Source organism: Ochotona princeps, chromosome 7 (genome assembly GCF_030435755.1).
Source record: "Ochotona princeps isolate mOchPri1 chromosome 7, mOchPri1.hap1, whole genome shotgun sequence".
Classification (NCBI taxonomy): Eukaryota; Metazoa; Chordata; class Mammalia; order Lagomorpha; family Ochotonidae; genus Ochotona; species Ochotona princeps.
In genome coordinates, this window is record NC_080838.1 from 68,469,708 (window position 1) to 68,490,643 (window position 20,936).

The 20,936-nt window shown below is 40.3% G+C and overlaps 1 protein-coding gene across 1 annotated transcript in view; it reads right to left on the reverse strand.

Annotated features, from left to right (window-relative positions):
* MTHFD2L (methylenetetrahydrofolate dehydrogenase (NADP+ dependent) 2 like) overlaps positions 1-20,936 on the reverse strand; it is a 67,036-nt gene that overhangs the window by 18,378 nt on the left and 27,722 nt on the right. The window contains 1 exon segment of the mRNA XM_058666726.1: positions 12,558-12,638. Coding sequence (XP_058522709.1) covers positions 12,558-12,638 — 81 coding nt within the window.

Sequence of the window (20,936 nt, forward strand, 5' to 3'; positions counted from 1 at the left end):
TCTGTATGTGACAGATTTTTCTAGGTGGCTTTAACATTTTTCTTGATCTCGGGCCCAGCACGATAGCATAGCAGCTAAAGTCCTCACCTTGAATGCACCGGGATCCCATTTGGGCACCAGTTCTAATCCTGGTGGCCCTGCTTCCCATCCAGTTCCCTGCCTGTGGCCTGGGAAAGCAGTCGAGGACAGCCCAAAGCTTTGGGACCCAGAACCTGTATGGGAGACCCAAAAGAGGCTCCTGGCTCCTGGCTTCGAATTGACTCAGCTCCAGCCGTTGTAGCCGCTTGAGGAGTGAACCATCAGACGGGAAGATCTTCCTCTCTGTCTCTCCTCCTCTCTGTATATCTGCCTTTCCAATAAAATAAATAAATCTCAAAAATTTTTTTCTTGATCTCATGATTACAACATAACATTGGTATGATTTTTTTTTAGATCCCTTATCCTTGACACTGATTGAATTTCGTAGATATATGGTCTTGTTTTTAAACCAAACTTGCAATATACTTAGTCATTATTAGTTGAAATGTCTTTCTTGTTCTCTCCTCTCTCTTTTCCTTTGCAGACTCTAATTATGCCAATAGTAAGGTGTCTAAAGTGGTCTTCACAGCTCACTGATGCAATGCATATCATTTTAAATCTCCCGAACTACGTAAAGTTTTGGACTGTTTTTACTGACGTTTTAAGTTCACTATAATGTTTTATTCTGAAAAGTTTACATACATGATTTTGCACATTTTTCATCTTGGTTATTATACTTTTAAACTCCAAAATTCCATTTGGAGGTTTTTAAATTTGGGTTTTTTTTAAATAATTTTCATATCTGTATTTCACTGAATATAAAGAATAAAGTTATAACTAGTTTAATGATGACTTTAACATCTTTGTCACATTAGGATCAATTGTAATTGATTATCTTCCTTTTAGGTGTATTTTCCTGTATATTTTTGTTTGGATGCCAGTTAATATAAATTTTATCTCATGGGTGCTAGTTATTTTATTTTCCTATAACTACTGTTGAAGTTTTTCCATAAGGTTAAATTACTCGGTTGGATTTCTATAGATCTTGCATGTAATATTTAACTAGTCAGGATTGCAATAATGTTCATTCTACAGAAGAAACGATAGATGAACCAACAACTTTTCCATGGGACGTAGCATTCTAAGTGGCATCTTTAACTGCTAAGCTCAACAGGGCAGCTCTGTTTTGTTTTTATATTGTGATTTTTTACTTTTTGTATTGAATCTGTAGAGTGCATTGGGTTGTATGGACATTTGTCAATATTAATTCTTTAACCCATGAATACTAGTTATCTTTATCATTATATGTATCTTCAATGTTTTACAATCTATAATATACAGTTTTTTTGGTTAAATTTATTACAAAGGACTTTTTCTGTTTTGATAAATTGAATTATTTTCTAAATTTCTTCTCCTGATCTTCTCTAGTACACAGAAATGCAGCTTTACTTTTCCATGTGCTGTTTTTGTACGTCTCTTACTCATCTTCCTGGCCTTGCCACTATACTTCCAGTTCTCTACTGAACAGAAATACTGAAAATTAGTTTTTAGTTTACTATCTTAGTGGAAAACCATTCAGGTTTTTTATATATATATGTATATATAAGCTAAAGCAACAGAGACAGAGAAAAAGAGAGGAAGAGCACTTCCAGAGCTGAGCCAGGCTGACGCCAACAGCCAGGAACCCCAATGCGATCTTCCATGTGAATGGCAGGGACCCAAATACATGGCCCATCATTTTTGCTTTTTTTCTGTTATCCAAAACTGGTAAGAAATCAGATTTCAGGGTCAGCATTGTGGCATGCCAGATTAAACTGCTACTGCAATGTTTCCATCCCATAGTGGAGTATCGGTTCAAGTCCTGGTTGCTCTGCTTCCAATAGAGCTTCCTGCTAAACACCTGGGAAAAGAGGTGAAAAGGGCCCAAAGACTTGGGTTCCTGCCACACATCTGGGAGACCAAGACGGAATTTAAGGGTTCTAGATGCAGCCTGGCCCAGACCTTGCTGCTGCAGTCACTTGGGAGGATGAAGCAGTGGATTAAAGTTCTCTCTCTCTCTCTCTCTTTCTTTCTGTGTGTGTGTGTGTGTGTGTGTGTGTGTGTGTGTCTCTGTTACTCTGCTTTTCAAATAAGTTCATAGAAAAGGAAATAAAATGGAATTCAGATCCTGTTTTTAATTATAGATACTCTATTCCCTGATACTTACTTGTTAATATTCTCTCTCTCTCTCTCTCTCTCTCTCTTTTTTTTTTTTTTTTTTTTTTTTTTTTTTTTTTTTTTTGACAGGGATCTCTTGCTTACTGGTTCACTCACCAAATGGCCACAATGGCTGGAGCTGGGCCCACCTGAAGACAGGAGGCAGGGGCCAGGAGCCAGAAGCAAGGACTTTTTCCATTCTTTGGGTTCTCCCACATACATTCGGGGCTCTAAGGGTTTGAGCCATCTTCTGCTGCCTTTTCAGGCTATATGCAGGGAGTTGGCTTGGACGTAGAAGAGCAGGGACATGAGCTAGTGCCCATATGGGATGCCAGTGCCTTAGGCAGAAACTTGGATTGCTATCCCACAGCACCAGCCTCTTAAGTTTTAACACATATATCTTTGTGCTGAGTTCTGGAATGAGTACACTTTGTTCTTTTTGTTGTGGCTTTGTTCAACCTACTGTTCAGTCTCATTTTAGAGCATTATATTTTAATTAGAAACCTTGTATTTTTATTTCCAATATTTTAATTGATTTTTCACAATTAATCAACAAACTCATATGCTTATTTTACAAACATTTTTTCCTGCCACAGCTGTAGCTTTTGCTTAATCTTGTAAATGACATAAAAATACATGTTAAAGTTCCTCTTCTTTCTGTCAGTACTCCTGCTTTCCTGACTGCCAAGGTTGTTGTCTGTCCTGCCAAGGGCCTGCACAGTTATGCTCACAGGATAGGTCCTCTTGTTCATTTCCAGTAAGCCTGGAATGGCCTTGGCCTCACTTTGCTGGGGGTCACAGATGCACAGATGCATTTCCACACTTGTTCCTTCTGTAATGTGCTTACAGACTGCACTGCAGGTGGCACAAGCTATATGTGAACAAAGCCTGCTAAGGAAATAAGTGGAATCTTTCCTGGGATCCAGCTTTGTATAATCTGTTCAACATGTGCAGACACAAAGATGCCAGCAACTGTTTCTGAACATGTACCTAAAACCATCCCTCTCCTGCCTGTAGACTGACTTCACAGTTTCAGAATATTGTGAATTTCATTTGTTTCTCCATTGCTTTTGTACCTAACACTTAATCGGATTACAGTTTCTTTGGTTGATATTAGCCATTGTATGGCTCAGGGTTTGCCTATGTGCCGAATAAAAACAATACCTGTTGTCTCCAGATGCCTGCACAGTAAAGCACAATGCTTGGACTCAAGGAACATATAAGAACCGAGGCTGTGGAGGATGCATGGTCACTCTCAAATATGATCTGATTAAGTAAGATGGAAGGTGATACAGCATGCATTATTTAACATACTATTTGTCATTCTCATTTTTTGTCTGTGGCTTTAAACATATATCTAGGTTAAGTATAATAAACCATGCCACTCCCAGGGCCACACACTTCCAGCTATATTAAAGATTCCTACTGCATGTCAAAGACACTATTTGAGTATTTACTCTGGAATGGAAATAGGCTATGGCTTCAATCACTATGGTGATAAAATGGGTTATAGTAATTCAGTGATTGAAAAATTTAAACATTGCACCTTAATATTTCCCTTATACACATGAATGCACTTTTCACTGAGTTCTGGCTACACTATTATTAATCCATCAAAATCATAGCCAAGCACCACCAACAACAACCACAACATATTTAAGCATCAAAAAAACCATTAATAAATGAACTTAACTGAAGGAAAATCTTAGTTCTGATACTAGGTACTGGGCAAACAAGTAGGAGTTCATCCCAGGATAAGTTATGTGACTTCCTGGAAATCATATGAACATCTAACCCATCATAACACTTCAAATATTTCATAATACTTGATATTTTCTCATAAAATATTCACTAATATTGCCTACATAAAGCTATTCAGCTCTCTGCTGGTCCACTTAGCAAGTATTTACTGATTATCTATTAGGTAAAGCACTATCCGGATCAAGGAAATACAGAAATTATAAAAATATATAATCTATTTCTAGGTGCTTTCTTACAGAAAGCAACCAGAGTCCTATTGAAATCTGACTGTATGACGAAGAAATTGCTGTAATAAGGGGGCGATCAACAAGGCTGGAAAGGGAGGAGACACCTGCCTGGCCTGTGGCAATGGGCCCTGCTGTCAGAGATCTATGATGACTCTGAAGAGGCACCTTGAAGCCCATCAGGAGAACAAGGGAGGAAAGCTTTTCCAGATACAGCAATCTGACTGCTTCACAGTGTGGGACTTCCAACTAACTGTGCAGGTTTCAAGAAACTAAGAAGGGGCTGAGACAGTTGTAGTACAGAACACATGTTGGGGTCAGTGAGCAAATGTGAAGCTGGAGTCTGAACTCGGTCACCCAGTGCTAGGAAACATTTATTTTTACATCATGGACTTGGGGAGGGTGAAAAGTTGAGTCACTGTTAAGTGATCACATCACAGTTCAGATACACCCTGAACAGGATGTGTGATTTCTTCATCGTAAACATCAGAAACAGCAACTTTTACATCATCAACTCCTGAGAAAATCATTACTGGGCGTGGTCAGTGACAGCGGGCCATGTGATAGGCTTAATCGTGCCTTGTATCTGCTCTTAGCAAAAAGACAGGTCTGAGCAGATCTCAGTGTGCATCACCCTGGCTGGACTGTGTTCCGAGCACCCATGGTGTCCACTGCAGGTTACGGAGAGGGAGAAGCCACAAAGGAGAAAGGCAGGAGCTAAAACCCCTCAGATTCTATAGCACAACATGGCTCATTTAAGAGAGGATACCACAAGGAAGACACACGGTCCCCGCTTTGCGACAAATTTCCAGGCAGTGATCTGAGCAGAATATTGGGAGCTTACCATGACACCATAGATGGCTGTGAGTTACAGGGAAAGAGTGAGAAGGAATTGAAGCAAGAGAAGAGAACTCATGCAACTGACTAGTAAGCCCCCAGTTGACAGAAGAAGCTAACGCAGTGCAGTGGGAACCTGTCGCGCATTTTGAAGTAACCAATATATCCTCAGACTTAGGACCAAAACAATTCTCAAGATTCTGTTTGTGAGACAAGCTTATGTTTCTTTAGTAGTAAGGAGAAAAAGAGCTTCCAAGAGAACACAGAACTTCACTTCAGCAGTCTCCACTATTTCTGTTTTATAGCATAATTGGCTTGGCACTGTAGGGTAGAAAGAAAGCAATAAAGGGCTTGAGGCAAGAAGGGAGAGCTGACAAGAACTATTAAAGACAGGATGGGAACATGGAAGTCAGGGACTGGTGAGAACGGCTTCACTGTGCCCTTTCTGTATCTTCCCTTTGTGTTCTTCTCCCAATCTTTATTGTTACTTGAGAAATAAATGACTTTTGTTTGATAAACACACACACACACATTTGAAAGTCAAAATTCCACTCCATTTCACACCCCTAACTCTTTCAGTTTCCCCCCAACTTCCCTTCTTTTATGAGTTTTTTCAAGATAGTCACTCACATACAATACATGCAATTTACTGGATATTTGATTTTTGCTTTTTCCCCCTAGAAATGTCATTTCATATGTTTGGTACTTTGTAGAAGATTAGCCATCTCAGTTTGACGTACCACTCTCTTGCTCCTGTATATCAGAAGGTGAGCAGCCTCAAAGACAATACGAAAAGCAGAGAGAAAATCACCACATACTGTGGAAGAGTCATCTCTTTATTTTTCAATATCTATTTATTTTTATTGGAAATGCAGATTTACAGAGAGAAAGAGAGACAGAGAGAAAGATTTTCCATTTGCCAGCTCATTCCCCAAGTGGTCACAACAGCAGGAGCTGAGCCAATCCAAAGCCAGGAGCCAGGAGCTTCTTCGAGATCTCCCACATGGGTGCAGAGTCCCAAGACTTTGGGCCATCCTCGACTGCTTTCCCAGGCCACAAGCACGGCACTGGATGGGAAGTGGAGCTGCTGGGAAACAAACCAGCACCCATTTGGGATCCCAGTGCATGCAAGGCAAGGATTTAGCCACTAGGATATTGCACCAGGCCCAAGAGTCATGTCTTCAAAAAAAATTTTTTTTTAGTTCTTTATCTTTAAAGTCAGAGACAGCCAGTATAGGCCAGGCTTAAGCCAGGAGCACAGGAGCTTCATATGTGTCTCCCACATGGATAACAGGGACCCAAACATTTGTGTTTTCTTCCACTGCTTTTCCCAGGCCATTAGTTGGGAGCTGGATTAGAAGTGGAGCACCAGGTACATGAACTAGCATCTAAATGGGACGCCATTGTCACAGATGGTGGCTTAACCAGATGTGCCACAATGCTGTATCCAAATGAGTCACCGTACTTTTTTTTTCTTTTTTAATTTGGAAGGTGATGTTAGCAAGACGGCAGACTAGAAATGCCTAGCATTCCCTCCTTCATACAAAAAAAAAAAAAAGACTGTAATGAATGAGAAATAAATACAATACCACCTGTGAGTTATAGGGATGGCCCAAGAGTGCAATGGGGATATTAAGATGGCATCACGGACCCAGAAAAACCTTATAAAGCAGAGGAAAAAAGCATGCAACATCTACCATTTGTCTCTCCAGTCCAGATCAACCAAACCAAAGGGAGCACAGGGAATCTCACATGAAAGGGTAAGTAGGAAATATCCAGAGGTTCCCCCCTAATGCCACAGGGAGTTACCACTTAAGAAAGTTCAAGTTCAATTTGAGGAACTGTTTGGATACACACACTACTTTACTGTCTCGGTGAAAGTGACTAACCCAGATTGATGCTACACAGCACCACCTTGAGATCCTAACAAATCATGAACCTGTAAAGCAGCAGAGTACATGAACCCAGAATCAGGGTCTGCCAATCCATAGAAACCCAGTCAAGCCATCCTCTTGTGTAGCTGAGAAGCTTCCAGGCTGCCTGAAAGGAGTGGTTTAGTCCCTAGAAACTTTGGGAAACAAGTGGGCAAGCTTTCCCAACATCCAGAGGCTTGAAAACCAGCTGAGCAATTTGGTCCACTTTACGTGTCCCTCAACATTAATAGTGGAAATTTCCACTCTCCTGTGGCCTTAGTTAGCAGCTAGGTTACACACTCAAGTCCTCAAGAAGTAGTTGGACAGCTCATTCTGAGCAGTTTAACCTGCCAGGGCTGAAAAAATGCCCACACATTCCTTGGACATACACAAGAACCCGGTTTGGGCCATTGGTGCAGCCCAATCAGCATGTAGCACTCAGACATGATAAGCATCCTGACCTTACTGCTGGGAGTACAGTCCCACACCTACTGGTGCCCACCAACACACTCCTGCCCCTGCACAGCCTTAAGAATCTGATGGGCATCCTGCCTTTGCTGTTGTGTCACCTATACATCACCTACTTGGGCCTAAATAAGTGGCCCCACCACCACACATCCTGGCAAATCTGTCACACCTAACTAAATGTCCCCACCATCACACATCCTGGCACCTGTCACACCTGGACAGGTGACACACATCTACAAATACATTTGTCACACCCAAGGTCCAAGCTGCCAGAGAACTTGCCCCTCCTAAGAGAGTTGCATGTCATCTGGTGGAAAGACACCATCAGCTCTTTTAACCCAGGGCACTGAGAGACGTGCAGGCACTGCCAGCATGGTTGAGATGAAGAAGTTTCACAGAAATCATACTAATGCACACACGTGGACCCACAGCCAACAACAAACCATGTAAAACACACCACCAGGACAAGGTGTTTTATAATGACAGCCACACTGTAAAATTAACTCAGCAAAATCAGATTCACCAGGTGTGGAAATATGAATATGGGAGCAGAAGAAAAACGAAAAGAAGACAACATGAAACCTCAAATTAGCACAAAAATTCTCTAGGAACAGAGCTTCAGGAAAAGTACAAATATAATTCTCTGACAAAGAATTTAGAATAACGATATAAAGCAAACTCAATGACACACAAAGAAATGAAGACAGAAAATTCAACAAAATTTTTAAAGTCATTATGTGAATAACAAAAGCCACATGATCATCTCAATAAATACAGAAAAAGCATTTGATACAATTCAACACTACTTCATGATAAAAACCTAAATTAGATTAAGTACAGAAGGAACATACTTCAAAAAAAAAAAGCTGCATTTGAAAAACCCTATAACCAAAATCATACCAAAACTGGGGAAAAGATTATCTTGTATAATCTGGAACAAAACAAGAAAGTCTGTTTTCACTATTATTATTCAACACGTTATAATAAATTTTAGAACAATTAAATAAGAGAAAAGCATAAATATATAAAGGAAGGAAAAAAGTAAAAGTATCCCTGTTTGTAAATGTAATTATTTTACATATAGGGAAGCCTAAAGATTTTACCAAAACTAAAAGAACTGATACACAAATTCAACAAAGTTGAAGTACGCACAATTAATATATAAAAATTAGGAGCTTTTTTCTTCTTTCGCTATTCACTGACAGTTAACTTTTAAATGATATTTACATAGTAGATCAGAATGGAAAGGGCCAAAGATCACGGGAAAGTGGCAAGACAATTGTTTACACATTTTCTTTTTCTTCTTCCTGTATCTGGGGGAAGGAGGAATCCAAGGGCAGAAACCATGCCCAGCCTCCCAGCTGCATCATTACCTGGGGAGGGGGCAGCCGCCCGATGCCATCCCAGGGTCCCTGTGGTAGAGCACTTTCTGAAGGTTCTGAGAAGCTTTCTTATATAGCAATAATGAAACTGCTAGATAAGAAATGAAGAAAGTAAGTTCATTCGTAATAGCCATACATACACACCCACACAGACAGCTCACGCGCAAAACCAAGGAATACACTTAATCAAGAAACTGAATGGGCTATACAACAAAATTCATAAAACTCTGAAAGAAAGTAAGGAGGACACCAAAACCTGGAGAAATACAAGTTAACATATTGGAAGAACTAATGCTGGTCAAATGTCCTTTCTGCTCAAAACAATTAACAAATTAAACATGATCTCAAAATACCAATCATCTTCTTCATAAGAATTATATGGAACCTGGAATTTATATGGAACAGCAAAGACTCTAAATCACTAAAATAATTGTAAGAAAGTACAAGGTTGGAGGCAAGGATGATGTCTGATTTCAAAACATATTATAAAGCTATGACAAAAAAAAGTTCACTTGGAGAATGCAGAAAAATGTAAGGGAAAAGTAATTAGTTACCACCTATTACCTATTATTTAGAGGTATTTTCTCAAGTTATATTTTTAAAATTTTTTAATTCTTGTTTTTTCTGTTTGTGCATGTGTGTGTAAGAGGTCATCTGTGGCTTTCTATCAGGAACGTAAGAAACACAATTATCTCCCAATAATTGGCTGTATGGGATTCCTCTTTATAGATACTCTGTAATTTATTAAGTAGCCCTACTTAATTTTTCAAAACTTATTCATATAAAGTGTACAAATTTCACAAGACAGACTTAGGACCATAGTTATAATCTCCCATCCTACACTCCCTTGTCACAGAGGGAGGGAGGGACAGAGACAAGGGTTCGGGGGAAGAGAGAGAGAGAGAGAAAGAATAAGGCTTCCCTAGTTAGTTCACAACAGCTGGGGCTGGATGAACCAGGAACTGGGAACGCAATCTCGGTCTCCATATGGGTAGCAGGAATCCAGCTACTTGAACCATCACCGCTGCCTCTAAGGATCTATATTAGAGAGAAGCTTGGGGTACAGTAGGGGAGTAAGTGACAGATCAGGATAATCCTCTACCTGTGGTCCCCACATGTCACATGGGTGTGGGTCCAAGTCATGGATGCTCTGCCTTCTGATCCAGCTCCCTGCTAATGGTTTGGGAAAGCAGCAAAGGATGGTTCAAGTTCTTGCAACCCTGCACCCACTTGAGAGACGCAGAAGAAGCTCCTGGCTCCCAGTTTTGGGTGGGCCCAGCAGCCTAGCCTTGGCCATTGCAGCAATTTGGGGGGTGAACCAGCAGGTGGGAAATCAATCTCTCTCTCTCTCTCTCTCTCTCTCTCTCTCTCTCTCTCTCTCTCTCTCTCCACCCGACCCTTTTCTCTCTAATTCTGGGGTCAGGAACAGAGACAGGCCTCCAGCCCAGACATGTAGAACTTTGGAATCACAAATAAAATGTCTTTTTACTTCTCTTTCCTTCACTCCTGTTCCATTCCTTTTCTTTCCCTTTTCTTTTTTCCCTTTCTCTCAAAGACCAAGTAACAGAGAAAAAGAGGCAGGATCATCCATTGATTCACTCCTCAAACACCTTCAAAGTGCTGGACCAGGTTGAAGCCAGAAACTTGTAACTCCATCCAGGTCTCCCACGTGTGCGGCAGGAGCCCAGGCATTTGTGCTGCTAGCCCAGGAGTATTAGCAGGGAGCTGAATCAGAAGTGGAACAGCCAGAATTTGAACCGATGCTTATGTGGAAGCTGGCATTGTAGGCAGTGACTGAATTCACTGTGCCACAGTGTTGACTGAATATTCAGTGTCTTACCTGCCATGCAAACACCCAGCTTTTCATCATTAAAAATAAATCGGTGAAGAATATTCTTGATATTATCTCTGTAAACATTATTATAATTCTCTTTGGGTTAAATTCCTAGACACAGTAATTGAAACTAACAGTGTCCGTTTCTAAATTTTTAAACAAATTCCTTAAATCTATGTGTTAATATCTGAAATTTTAATTTATCATCTACTGCAATGGCCATAATAAACTCATGCTATTTCCGAGTTCTTTTAAAATTGATAAACTTATCATAAAGCAGAGGTGGGTGAAACTTTTCAAATATTTATTCAAAAGAAGTTTAAGACTAATACCTAAGAGAATATTACTCATGATAAGAAAATAGAGATTCTGACAGAGTGACTCATAACGACATGATAAACTGCATTATTCTGAAGAAAAGCCTGATCATCCGCCCTGGGAAGGATGTATATATTGATGTGTTCCTACAATACATATTCACATGTGCATTTGTAAATCTGGGTGTATGCTGTGTATGTGAAACCTTCTTGACCCTTTAAAATAAATATCAATCACAAAATATACACAATAGAAACTCAAAAGAAGTATTATGACAATGCAATTGTTTTTGTTTACTATGCAATATTTGATCATTAATACTGATTGTGTCTTGATTTAGAGGGCACATATCAGAATACTGAGGAATACATGTAGTCTTCACACTTGGGATAGTAAAACTTACTGGAACTTATCCCAACCACAGTTGCAAAGCTCCCATTTGTGCATAGTAGACACTATTTCTCATTATGTAAAAATGAAATGTTTAAACAGCAGTTCTCATACTTTTGTTTTTCTTCAGATCATAGTTCTTTTATCTTTTATTTTTTAATTGGAAAGGCAGATCAGATTTAGAGAAAAAGAGGGGCCGACAGAAAGAAGCTCCACCTGCTGGTTCACTCCCTAAATGGCCACAAAGGCCAGAGCTGAGCCAACCAAAGCCAGGAGCCAGGAGCTTCCTCTGGGTCTCCTATGCAGGTGCAGGGTCCCAAGGCTTTGGACCATCCTCTACTGCTTCCCCAGGTCACAAGCAGGGAGCTTTAAGAAATGAGGCAGCTGGTGCACAGACCAACACCCCTATGGGATCCTGGCACTTGCAAGGCAAGGATTTAGTCACTGAATCACCACACCTGCTTGTTCTTTCACCTTTTAAATAATCAATTCATATATATATATATATATATATATATTGGGGGGGAATACATTAAAGGAGTTGGTGAAGGATCAAAGCTAGAAAACATTTTCCAACTCTATATAGGTAGGTAAAAATAAATTCCCTTTAAAGAAATTAGCCAGGGGCGACCTGGCAGACAACGGTCCCCATTGCTTTCCTTCAGATCCAAGGCCACACCTACAGCAGACAGCCAGATGCACATTCAGACCCTCCACAGCACATTTCCAACACCATCTCTGGACAGACTATTCTAAAAGCATTGGTGTGCGACACTTTCATCCCTGTTTTTAATTTTCCTTTCATTTTTCTGGTTCAATTTCATGCACGGATGCTACTGAAAAATCATAAGTAATAATGACCGATTATAGATCGAATGTGACTGTTTCACTTCCTGCTAGTTAGCACATGCCTCGAAGAAGCATTCAGCAATACCACACACACTACCTATGCCACAGGAATGATGACTTCACCTGCAGAAGGGCTCATGTTCCTACCCACACTAGAAAGTACAGCAATAGTATTTTCTAGTTCTTTCACTGAATAGTCATCATTCCCAGTTGTTTCTCTGCCTCCTCCCTTCCTTACCTTTGAATTCTGCAGGTGCAAGCTCTGAGTCAATGATGATGATGCAATATCATATTAAGCCTTCACGAACTGTCCAAACAAGGTATTAAAAGGATTGAAGACTTCATGGGTCCTGAAGGAATCACCCACCTCCATGAAGACCCTCCTCATCTTCTAGAAAAAATGCTTGAACCAAGATGAGAAACTCACTCAACAATGAGTTTTCCAGTCCTGAGATCAAGAGCTTACATTAAGTATAAGAAAGACAGCGATAAAGACACACTGTGAGCCACTGGAGTTCACAGCACAGTGAGATAACGTTACAACTGCCCATCGTAATTCTTACTATGCCCTACACATCACATTTCTCATCTAGGTCCACTGCATTTTTCATTCTCCTTCTATAATTATTTTGTTATATTTTAAAATTCACACTATAACTTGCGAGAGATTTTTCTGCTTTAAATAATGACACCCCCACATCATACTGGCATGATATATTAAATGCATATAATATTAAACTGTTGCTAGGCAGTTATATTGCAATGATAGACCAAAACTTCATTTAGCCTCACACAAGGTAAGGTCTACTAAAAACTAATAAACCTATAAAGACAGATTCACTGGATATACAGTAGGAAAAACTTCTTAAATTTCATCTACATTACTGTCTATTTACTTATTGAGGCAGAATGCTATCTTTAAAGGAAATATCCAGAGAGGGTACAGAAATCTTAAACCTGATTTTCAGTCAACCACTGAGAAACCAGGAAAACCACAACTGCCACAGCCATCAGTGTTGGATATGTATTTGAGGTTGAAGGTATACCATTTTTTAAAAAATATTGTTTTACCTCAAATGATCTTTTTTTTAAGATTTATTTTACTCAAAAGGCATCTTATGCAGATATATAGCTACACAGAGAAGGAGAGACAGAAAGGTTTTCTGTCCGCTGGTTCACTCCCCAAGTAGCCCCAGCAGCTGGTGCTGAGCCGATCCGAAGCCAGGAGTCAAGAGCTTCTTCTGGGTCTCCCAAATGGGTGCAGGGTCCCAAGGCTTTGGGACATCCTCTACTGCTTTCCCAGGCCACAAGCAGGGAGCTGGATGGGAACTGAAACAGTCAGAACATGAACCAGTTCCCATATAGGACCCCGGTGTACAAGGCAAGGACTTCAGCTAACAGGATACCATTCGGGGTCAGGTATACCATTTTTCATACTGAGATGACCATTTACTACCAGAGGGAGAGAGAGTCTGGAATCCAAAGTGGCATGACCCAATGCCTCAGGAAGAAAGGAAGAGAAGAAAACACAAATGGGCAAAAGCAAACAGACGTGATGAGACCATAGGATAGAGACTGGATAGCTGGGAAAAGCCACATAGCACCCTGAGAGCAGGTAAAACTTTTGTTTTCAAGTCCTAGGGTTTTTTTTTTTCAAGCTAGTGTTATTTTATTCACCTCAGTAAAGTGGGCTTTAACTTTGGGGGTTTTCAAAAATTTGCTATTTTGACATAGATTACTGTAAATGGCTTACACATATTCAGTACCTATCACGCATTACACATTATACCAAAAATCACAAGTCGAATGTGACATTTGTTTCTTTTTTTTTTTTCTTTGAGTCAGCATTTTATTGTCTTATCTCTGGATTGCACAGAGCCCAGTTTTCCTACAAAGTGAATCTCTTTCAAATTTTAATGAATGTTCCCTTTCCATTTATTTATGTAAAAAGGAAATATTGCACATAGAGAATAAGCAAGTTAATAGATACATCAAGAAAAAGAAGGCAACCTAGGTTCTAAATTCAATCAAGCTGTAAAGGGTTGACAAAATAGTTACTTCTTATTTTAGAATGCATTGAAATAATTAAATAATAGGAAATACATGGTTATAAAACCATGGTGAGAAAAAATAAAAGTTATGAAAATACAATAGGCTATGAGAATTAAGGCTCAGTAAAGTAGGTCAACTGGGCAAACCTGCCTGGCTGTATAAGGCAAATCAACTGGACTCGGGTAAAGGCACTCCACGGTCACCCCAAACCCACTCTGCACAAAATAAAACATGCAAGCATAAACAAAGTTTAAGCAGTCAGGAGCATTTTGCTAATGAAGCTTAAGCTTCTGATCGTAAAAGAGCCGACATGTGTGAAGTTTAATCACTTGTCGCATTTTGAGGATGTGATTTTCTCCTTACCATATGATTTTTGGGGGTTTATCGAAGACATTTTCTCATGTTACTCAAGCATGCTTTCAAAGACTACAAAGGCTTTGGTTTTAAGGAAATGGGCATGAAGAAATGAAGCTTCAGAAAAAAATCCTATGTTTGATGAAGGACGAATAGGATGTGTTTCAGAGGTATTGAATATACATAGGCAGTGTTATAGAACTTGTTTTATCAACGAACACCCCTCAATTACATCAGAAAAAGACGATTCAACCTACAAAATACAGAACTGACCTATTCTTTATTCTATATCCACGTCTCTGTATCTCTTCATAATTCAAAGTTTCTAAACCCAAATAGCAACTTCACATCTCTCAACACTCCACAACAGTTTTACATCTGAATCTGCCACAAGCTTCTAAAATTCAGGAAGTTCAAATTGAGTTCACCTCCCCCCATCACTCATCTTTATCTCTCCCAAACCTTGCTTCCATCCCACATGCTCTCAATCGTTAATGGTAATAACACAATACACCCAGGCCCCAAAGTCACAAATCTTTCTAGTCTAATTCCCAATTCACCTTCTTTTTGTTTTGCCTTTTTAATTTTTACTCTAAACTGCTTGCAAAGGTACAGAAAAGTATAAATAAGTTCTAAATAAGCATACATAGGTTAAACAATGCTTAGCATTTGCCATATTTACTTCATGTTAAAAAGCGTATATATTTAATGTATAGGGTATAATTCAGTGAAGACATACATAAATATCTAGATATCAATAATATGGAATCCACAAAGTTTTATACAGTGAGAGAAAACACAGCACTTGTATCTCTTTGGCTTGATTCACTCAGCTATTTATTTTGTGGAAAATATGTAGATTTCATTCTTTTTATGGCTGAGTAGTATTATTTGTGTATTTATATCATATTTTCTTTATCCTGTCATCCACTGATGGAATCTTAAGGTGGTTCTATTTTCTTGCTACTGTGAATTGAGCTGCAAAAAACATAGGAGCTCAGGTATCTCTTTTGGAAACTGCTATCACATTTTGGGGGGTGGGGAAGGAAATTCCCCGAAGTTAGACAGCTGGGTTAGATGGCACATCTGTTCTTAGTTGTCTGAGGGGTCTCCACACTACATTCTACAGTGGTTGTATTCTTTCAAAATTTCTGCCAATCCAGAAAGAGTTCCCTTTTCCTCACACTCTGTCCAGCTTCTGTTGTTTTCTGCCTTTTTGATAATATTTATTTTAACTGGAGTGAAATGCCACATCTTTTTTTCATTTACAATTCTCTAATGGCTGGTGGTACTGAGCATTTTTGATTTATTTGCCATTTGTATTTCTTATTTGCAAAAATGTCTATTCTGATCACTTGCCCATTTCTCAACGGGATTGCTTTGTTGTTGTTGTCTCCTTTGAGCTCTTATCAGATGAATAATTTTCAGGTGTCTTCTCATTCTGTTGGTTACCTTTCACTCTGCTAATTGTTTCATTTTCTATGCAGAAGTTTCTTAATTTGCTGGCTAATTATAATATTCATGGAAAGCACACATAATGCCCTCAAAATTCCTCCCACAGGGTCCCAACATAATAGCAGATTAAAGGGAAGAGAAATTCAATCATTTCATTGTTATTATGTGAACAATTAATTCTTACCTCTAGAAGTGTTGAATGCTTATATCATTACCTTTATTTTATATTGAGTTGAAACTTGGGCCCAGAGTTAGATGTGATTTTTAAAATTAAAGTACAAATTGAAACCAAATCCTCTGTAGATTAGAAAAGGCAGGAAGACAGAGACCTCCCACCCACAAGTTCGCTCCACCCATATACAGTGGGAGTGGGGAACTCAGTTCAGGTCTCCCACATGGATGGCAAAGAACCAACTACCTTGAAGAACATGCTTCTTTTGCTACAATCCCCTGCCTCGTATCTGAATCCTGCTTTGGTTATACTACAGACTCCACGTCCTGTATATTCCCAAGCTTCACAGAGCTGGCATCATGTCTGTAGAATAGGTTATCCATGTTACGCATGTATATGTTAATCAGTTTGACAATAAATGTAAGCCATGAAATACACCTTAATGTTATGTGCATGTGCTAAGTTCAAACGTCATATGTACTTTTATAATATAAACAACTTGTCAAAAGCAAAAAAAACTTAAGATTCTTATAATAAATATGATACAATGATTATTTTATGTCTCTTGTTCAAGTAATCTTAGGTGTTTAGAAACATGTTCATGATTATTTATTGCATTATTCGCAATAGTAAAAACAGGGATTATCTAAATATCCTACGATCAAGAACTGAATATGTGAATTGCCTACATGGATTAGAATGCCAAAGAGTCATCAGAAGTCATGTTTTAAAAGAAAGCACTTTATGAAGAAACGTGTGAAGAGTGTAGAACAAAGAACCACTAAGGGGCACAGGAACTGGAGGGAGGCTGAGTTCTGGTCGGGTCACAGTTGTAATCCCTTGGCACAAATAGCAATTCGGCTTTGACGCACCATGCCGGATTAGACCACAGCACAGTTTGGTGCTCCGGAGGACCAGGATAGACGTTGGACGGGCTCGGCTAGGCCTCAACCCCATCTGAGCCATATATGAGATATGCGTGGGTATGGACGAGCCGTGGCTGGGCTGAAACTCTCAACAGCAGGAACCAGAATGGATTGAAGAGCGGAGCTGGCCGAAGGACCTGCTGGAATGCATGAAGCCCGACACCATGAAGGAGTCGGAGGGAGGAACCTGAACAGATCCTCTGACAGGACACTGACTCTACAAATAAACGCAAGAAGCATGGAGGTAAATAACCCAGAAGAGGCTTTGGAATGTGACCCACTGGAATACACTTGGCTCGGTTTGGGGCAGACCAGGCTGAGTCGGTTCACGTCATCCACTGGCAAGCCCAAGTGCTGAAACTGTGTGGGGGCCTGGCTGGGTTTGGTTGCGATAAAAAAAAAAAAAACAAAACAGTACAAAACACAAAATGCCAAGGTGAAATGGCCTGTGCTAGTAGGGAATGCAACACCCGACCAGCACTCCTCCCACTGGTTTAGGAGAGGGACGAGAGTGTGATGGGCAGAGCCGGGGAGAGATGCGATACTCATTGGTTCCAATAGAGGTCGGGGCTCAGAAGAGAACCAATCCAGGGGTTAAAACCATCAGCTGATCGGAGTGATGGACGGTGGCGGGCACTGTGCTTACTAGTAGTACATGTAGGAGCCTGGACTGGGAATGCCTCAAAGTTTTTTTTAGGGGGATTCCCCTGAACAAAATGGAGGAATCAAAGCATTAATCAAAAAAAGATGGAAAATGGAGTAGATGAATCAACCACCTCAGCTTTATGCTTGCAGCGAAAAACTGGACAAGGGGAAACCCTAAGACGGACTATGTCAATCAGTGGACTCTGCACCAGCCTCATCATACCTGGACTGTTGCTGATGATATGTTGGAGCTTCTAATTGATCGAGGTGACGCTCTGCTGGCTCTGCCTACAAACCTGAGAGGGCCTCCCTAAGAGGCCGTTGAACTTGAACTGGACAAGTGGGATGCTGGACTCTGTATGGTGTAAACTTTTAATTAGGGAATCTCAACGGAACTTGAGCTGTGGTTATGCATCAAGGTGAAGGAATTCATGATGGGGGAAGGGTTTGGGGTGAAGAGGGGGGAATCCCAGTACCTATAAAATTGTGTCATGTAATGCAATGTAATTAATGAATAAATGAATATTAAAGGAAAAAAAATACTACGCCTAGTAGGAAAGAACTATTTACATGCTTTTATTTGCATGTAAGTATAAAACAGTAGAAGGTCGAACATTAAATTCTTATCCATGATATTTTTTTGGCAGAGGTTATTTTTTTTCCCATTGTCTCTATTATTCATGTTTTCTAGGATTTTACAGCAAGGATGTGTTACTGACACCAGAAAAAAAAAATCAATGCTCAAGCTTCTCTCTCACATCCTAATGAGATCAGGAAAACTTAGTCAGCAAAGCTTTGCCCACTTGGTAACTTAAGCTCTGAGCATGGACTGTCCCCACTGGAACAGGTTTGGGGAAAGAGGACAACGGAGAAGAGGGAGACTCCTGAGAGGAAAAAATACAAAAAAAAAAAAAAATACAATAAGCTAAAAAGACAAAACTACTTTTCTTAAATAATTCAACCTCCCCTACAGCTCACAGAGAAAGGCAGTTCTTAGGGAGGGAGATACCACAGGGACCATCCAGGGAACAGGGAATATGCAGTTGTGCACAAGAGCTGGCACCTGGGGAATTCACAAATATTAGGTAAACACAGTTTTTATTGATCTCTATGTACAAATGTCTTAGATTAATTTACTTGTGTTTAAGATAATTGGTCAACCCTGATACTACGTTAGCGCTAAAAGTAACAAAGAAATGTATTTCTTTAGTTACAGGGATGTGTAATCTGATGACATCAGAGTAAGGAAGGTATTTGGTGCAGTTTGATGTAGCCATTAGGATGCCCATATCAATTATCAGAGTGACTGGGTTGGATCGCTGGCCCAGTTCCTAATGTCAACATCCTGCTAATGAAAACCCAGGCAGGCACGGAGATGGGGCTAGGTCGGACACTCATATCCTGTGTACCTGGGCTAGCTACCTGGCTTCGCTGCCGACTCTAGCTTCCTGCTAGGGCAGAAGCTGGGAGGCAGCAGTGAGGGCTCAAGTGTTTGAATCCCTGCCCTTCATGTGCAAGACCTGGACTGAAGCCCTAGTGCCCAGGACTGGCCACAGCTGGGACAACTACAGGCACCTGAGGAATGGACCGGTACATGTCTCTTCTTGTGTCCCTCTGTCCCTCTTTAAAATAAATAAAATTTTCAAATGATAACCTCCTGAGCTTGGCATGAGGCCAACCCCTCACCTTGCGTGCTCTAGGATCCCACATGGGTGCTGGTTCTAATCCTGGCTGCTCCACTTCCCTTCCAGCTCCCTGCTTGTGGCCTTGGAAAGACAATGGAGGACGGCCCAAAGCCTTGGGACCCTGCACCCATATGGAAGACCTGGAGGAGGCTCCTGGCTCCTGGCTTCGGATCGGCTCAGTTCCAGCTGTTGCAGCCACCTGGGAAGTGAACCAGTGGACAGAAAATCTTTCTCTATATATTTCCTCTCTATAGATCTGCCATTCCAGTGAAAATAAACAAGTCTTTAAAAATAAAATTATAAAATTTATAAATTTGTAAAATTTTAAAAATAATAACAATAAAATTATAACCTCTGAGTTAATAAGTTAAACTGTCAATTAAATATTCATACATAATGTCCATATAAGGACTAACATATTAGCCTATCAGTACATAAGCTTTCTTCAGTATTGACAATGTTGGGCACTCAACTATGTACTTTGTGTGGCCTAGGGGCTTAACAACACAATGTTAAAGTTGATTATTCTTCATACCCTATCACTGAAGGGCATAAGGGTCAGAGGGGATAATTTTACCAAACTTGCACAATTAGCAAGTGGTAAAGTTGGAATTTAAATCCTGAAATGCCTCTTTGAGTAACCTGTGCATTCACAGTACTCTATGCCATTAAAAATAATTGACAACCTTGAGATAAATGACAAACTTAGGAAGGAAAGGATATTCTAAAGGAAGAAGCAGAGGCTAGCCACAGGGGACAAGCTGGAGGAGAACAGCGGATGGGAATAACACTGGTATTAGTGCCAGCAACCGCAGGAGAAGCACCAGGGCTGTAAATGAGCAAGCCTCACTCCCCGGCCAGCTGGGCGACACCTGGGGAGCGGCTTGTTATCATGCCCCACCCTCAGAACTTCTCAGTATCCTGGCATTCTGAAAATTATTAACTCTGCTCCAAGAAGGAGGAAATCCACTAGAGGGAAAAGCCTATTGAGAAGCTAGCATGATGCCTGATGGGAGGGTCTGCTGGTCTTGGCAACGCTATGGTGGAAGTGGTGAAACGAAGTTAGTTGGTCACTTTGTGTTTTGTGGCAAGTAAGTGTAAATTTTCCAAAGGACTCTACTGAATGGCCCATTTATCCTGTTTTGTATTACAGTGTCTGTCATTAAAAGTGTTGCAAGAGGGACGCTAGAGTTATGACTGTAAAAATGTGCTAGAGTGGATGGGTTAGTGCAGAACGCAGTCTTCATCCACCACTGTGACACAGTGCTCAGAGGTTAGCATGCAGGCGGCACTGACTTAGCAGCTTGCTTCAGGATGACCTTAGTTCCACCCAGGTTACTCAGATGGGTAGAGGATCCTTCGGAAAACGTCTGTGAATACCTTGCCTCTCCTCCCCAAATAATGATGATTCTTAGAACTTTTTAAAACCTGGGACGTCCCCCAGTTGCCTTCTGCGG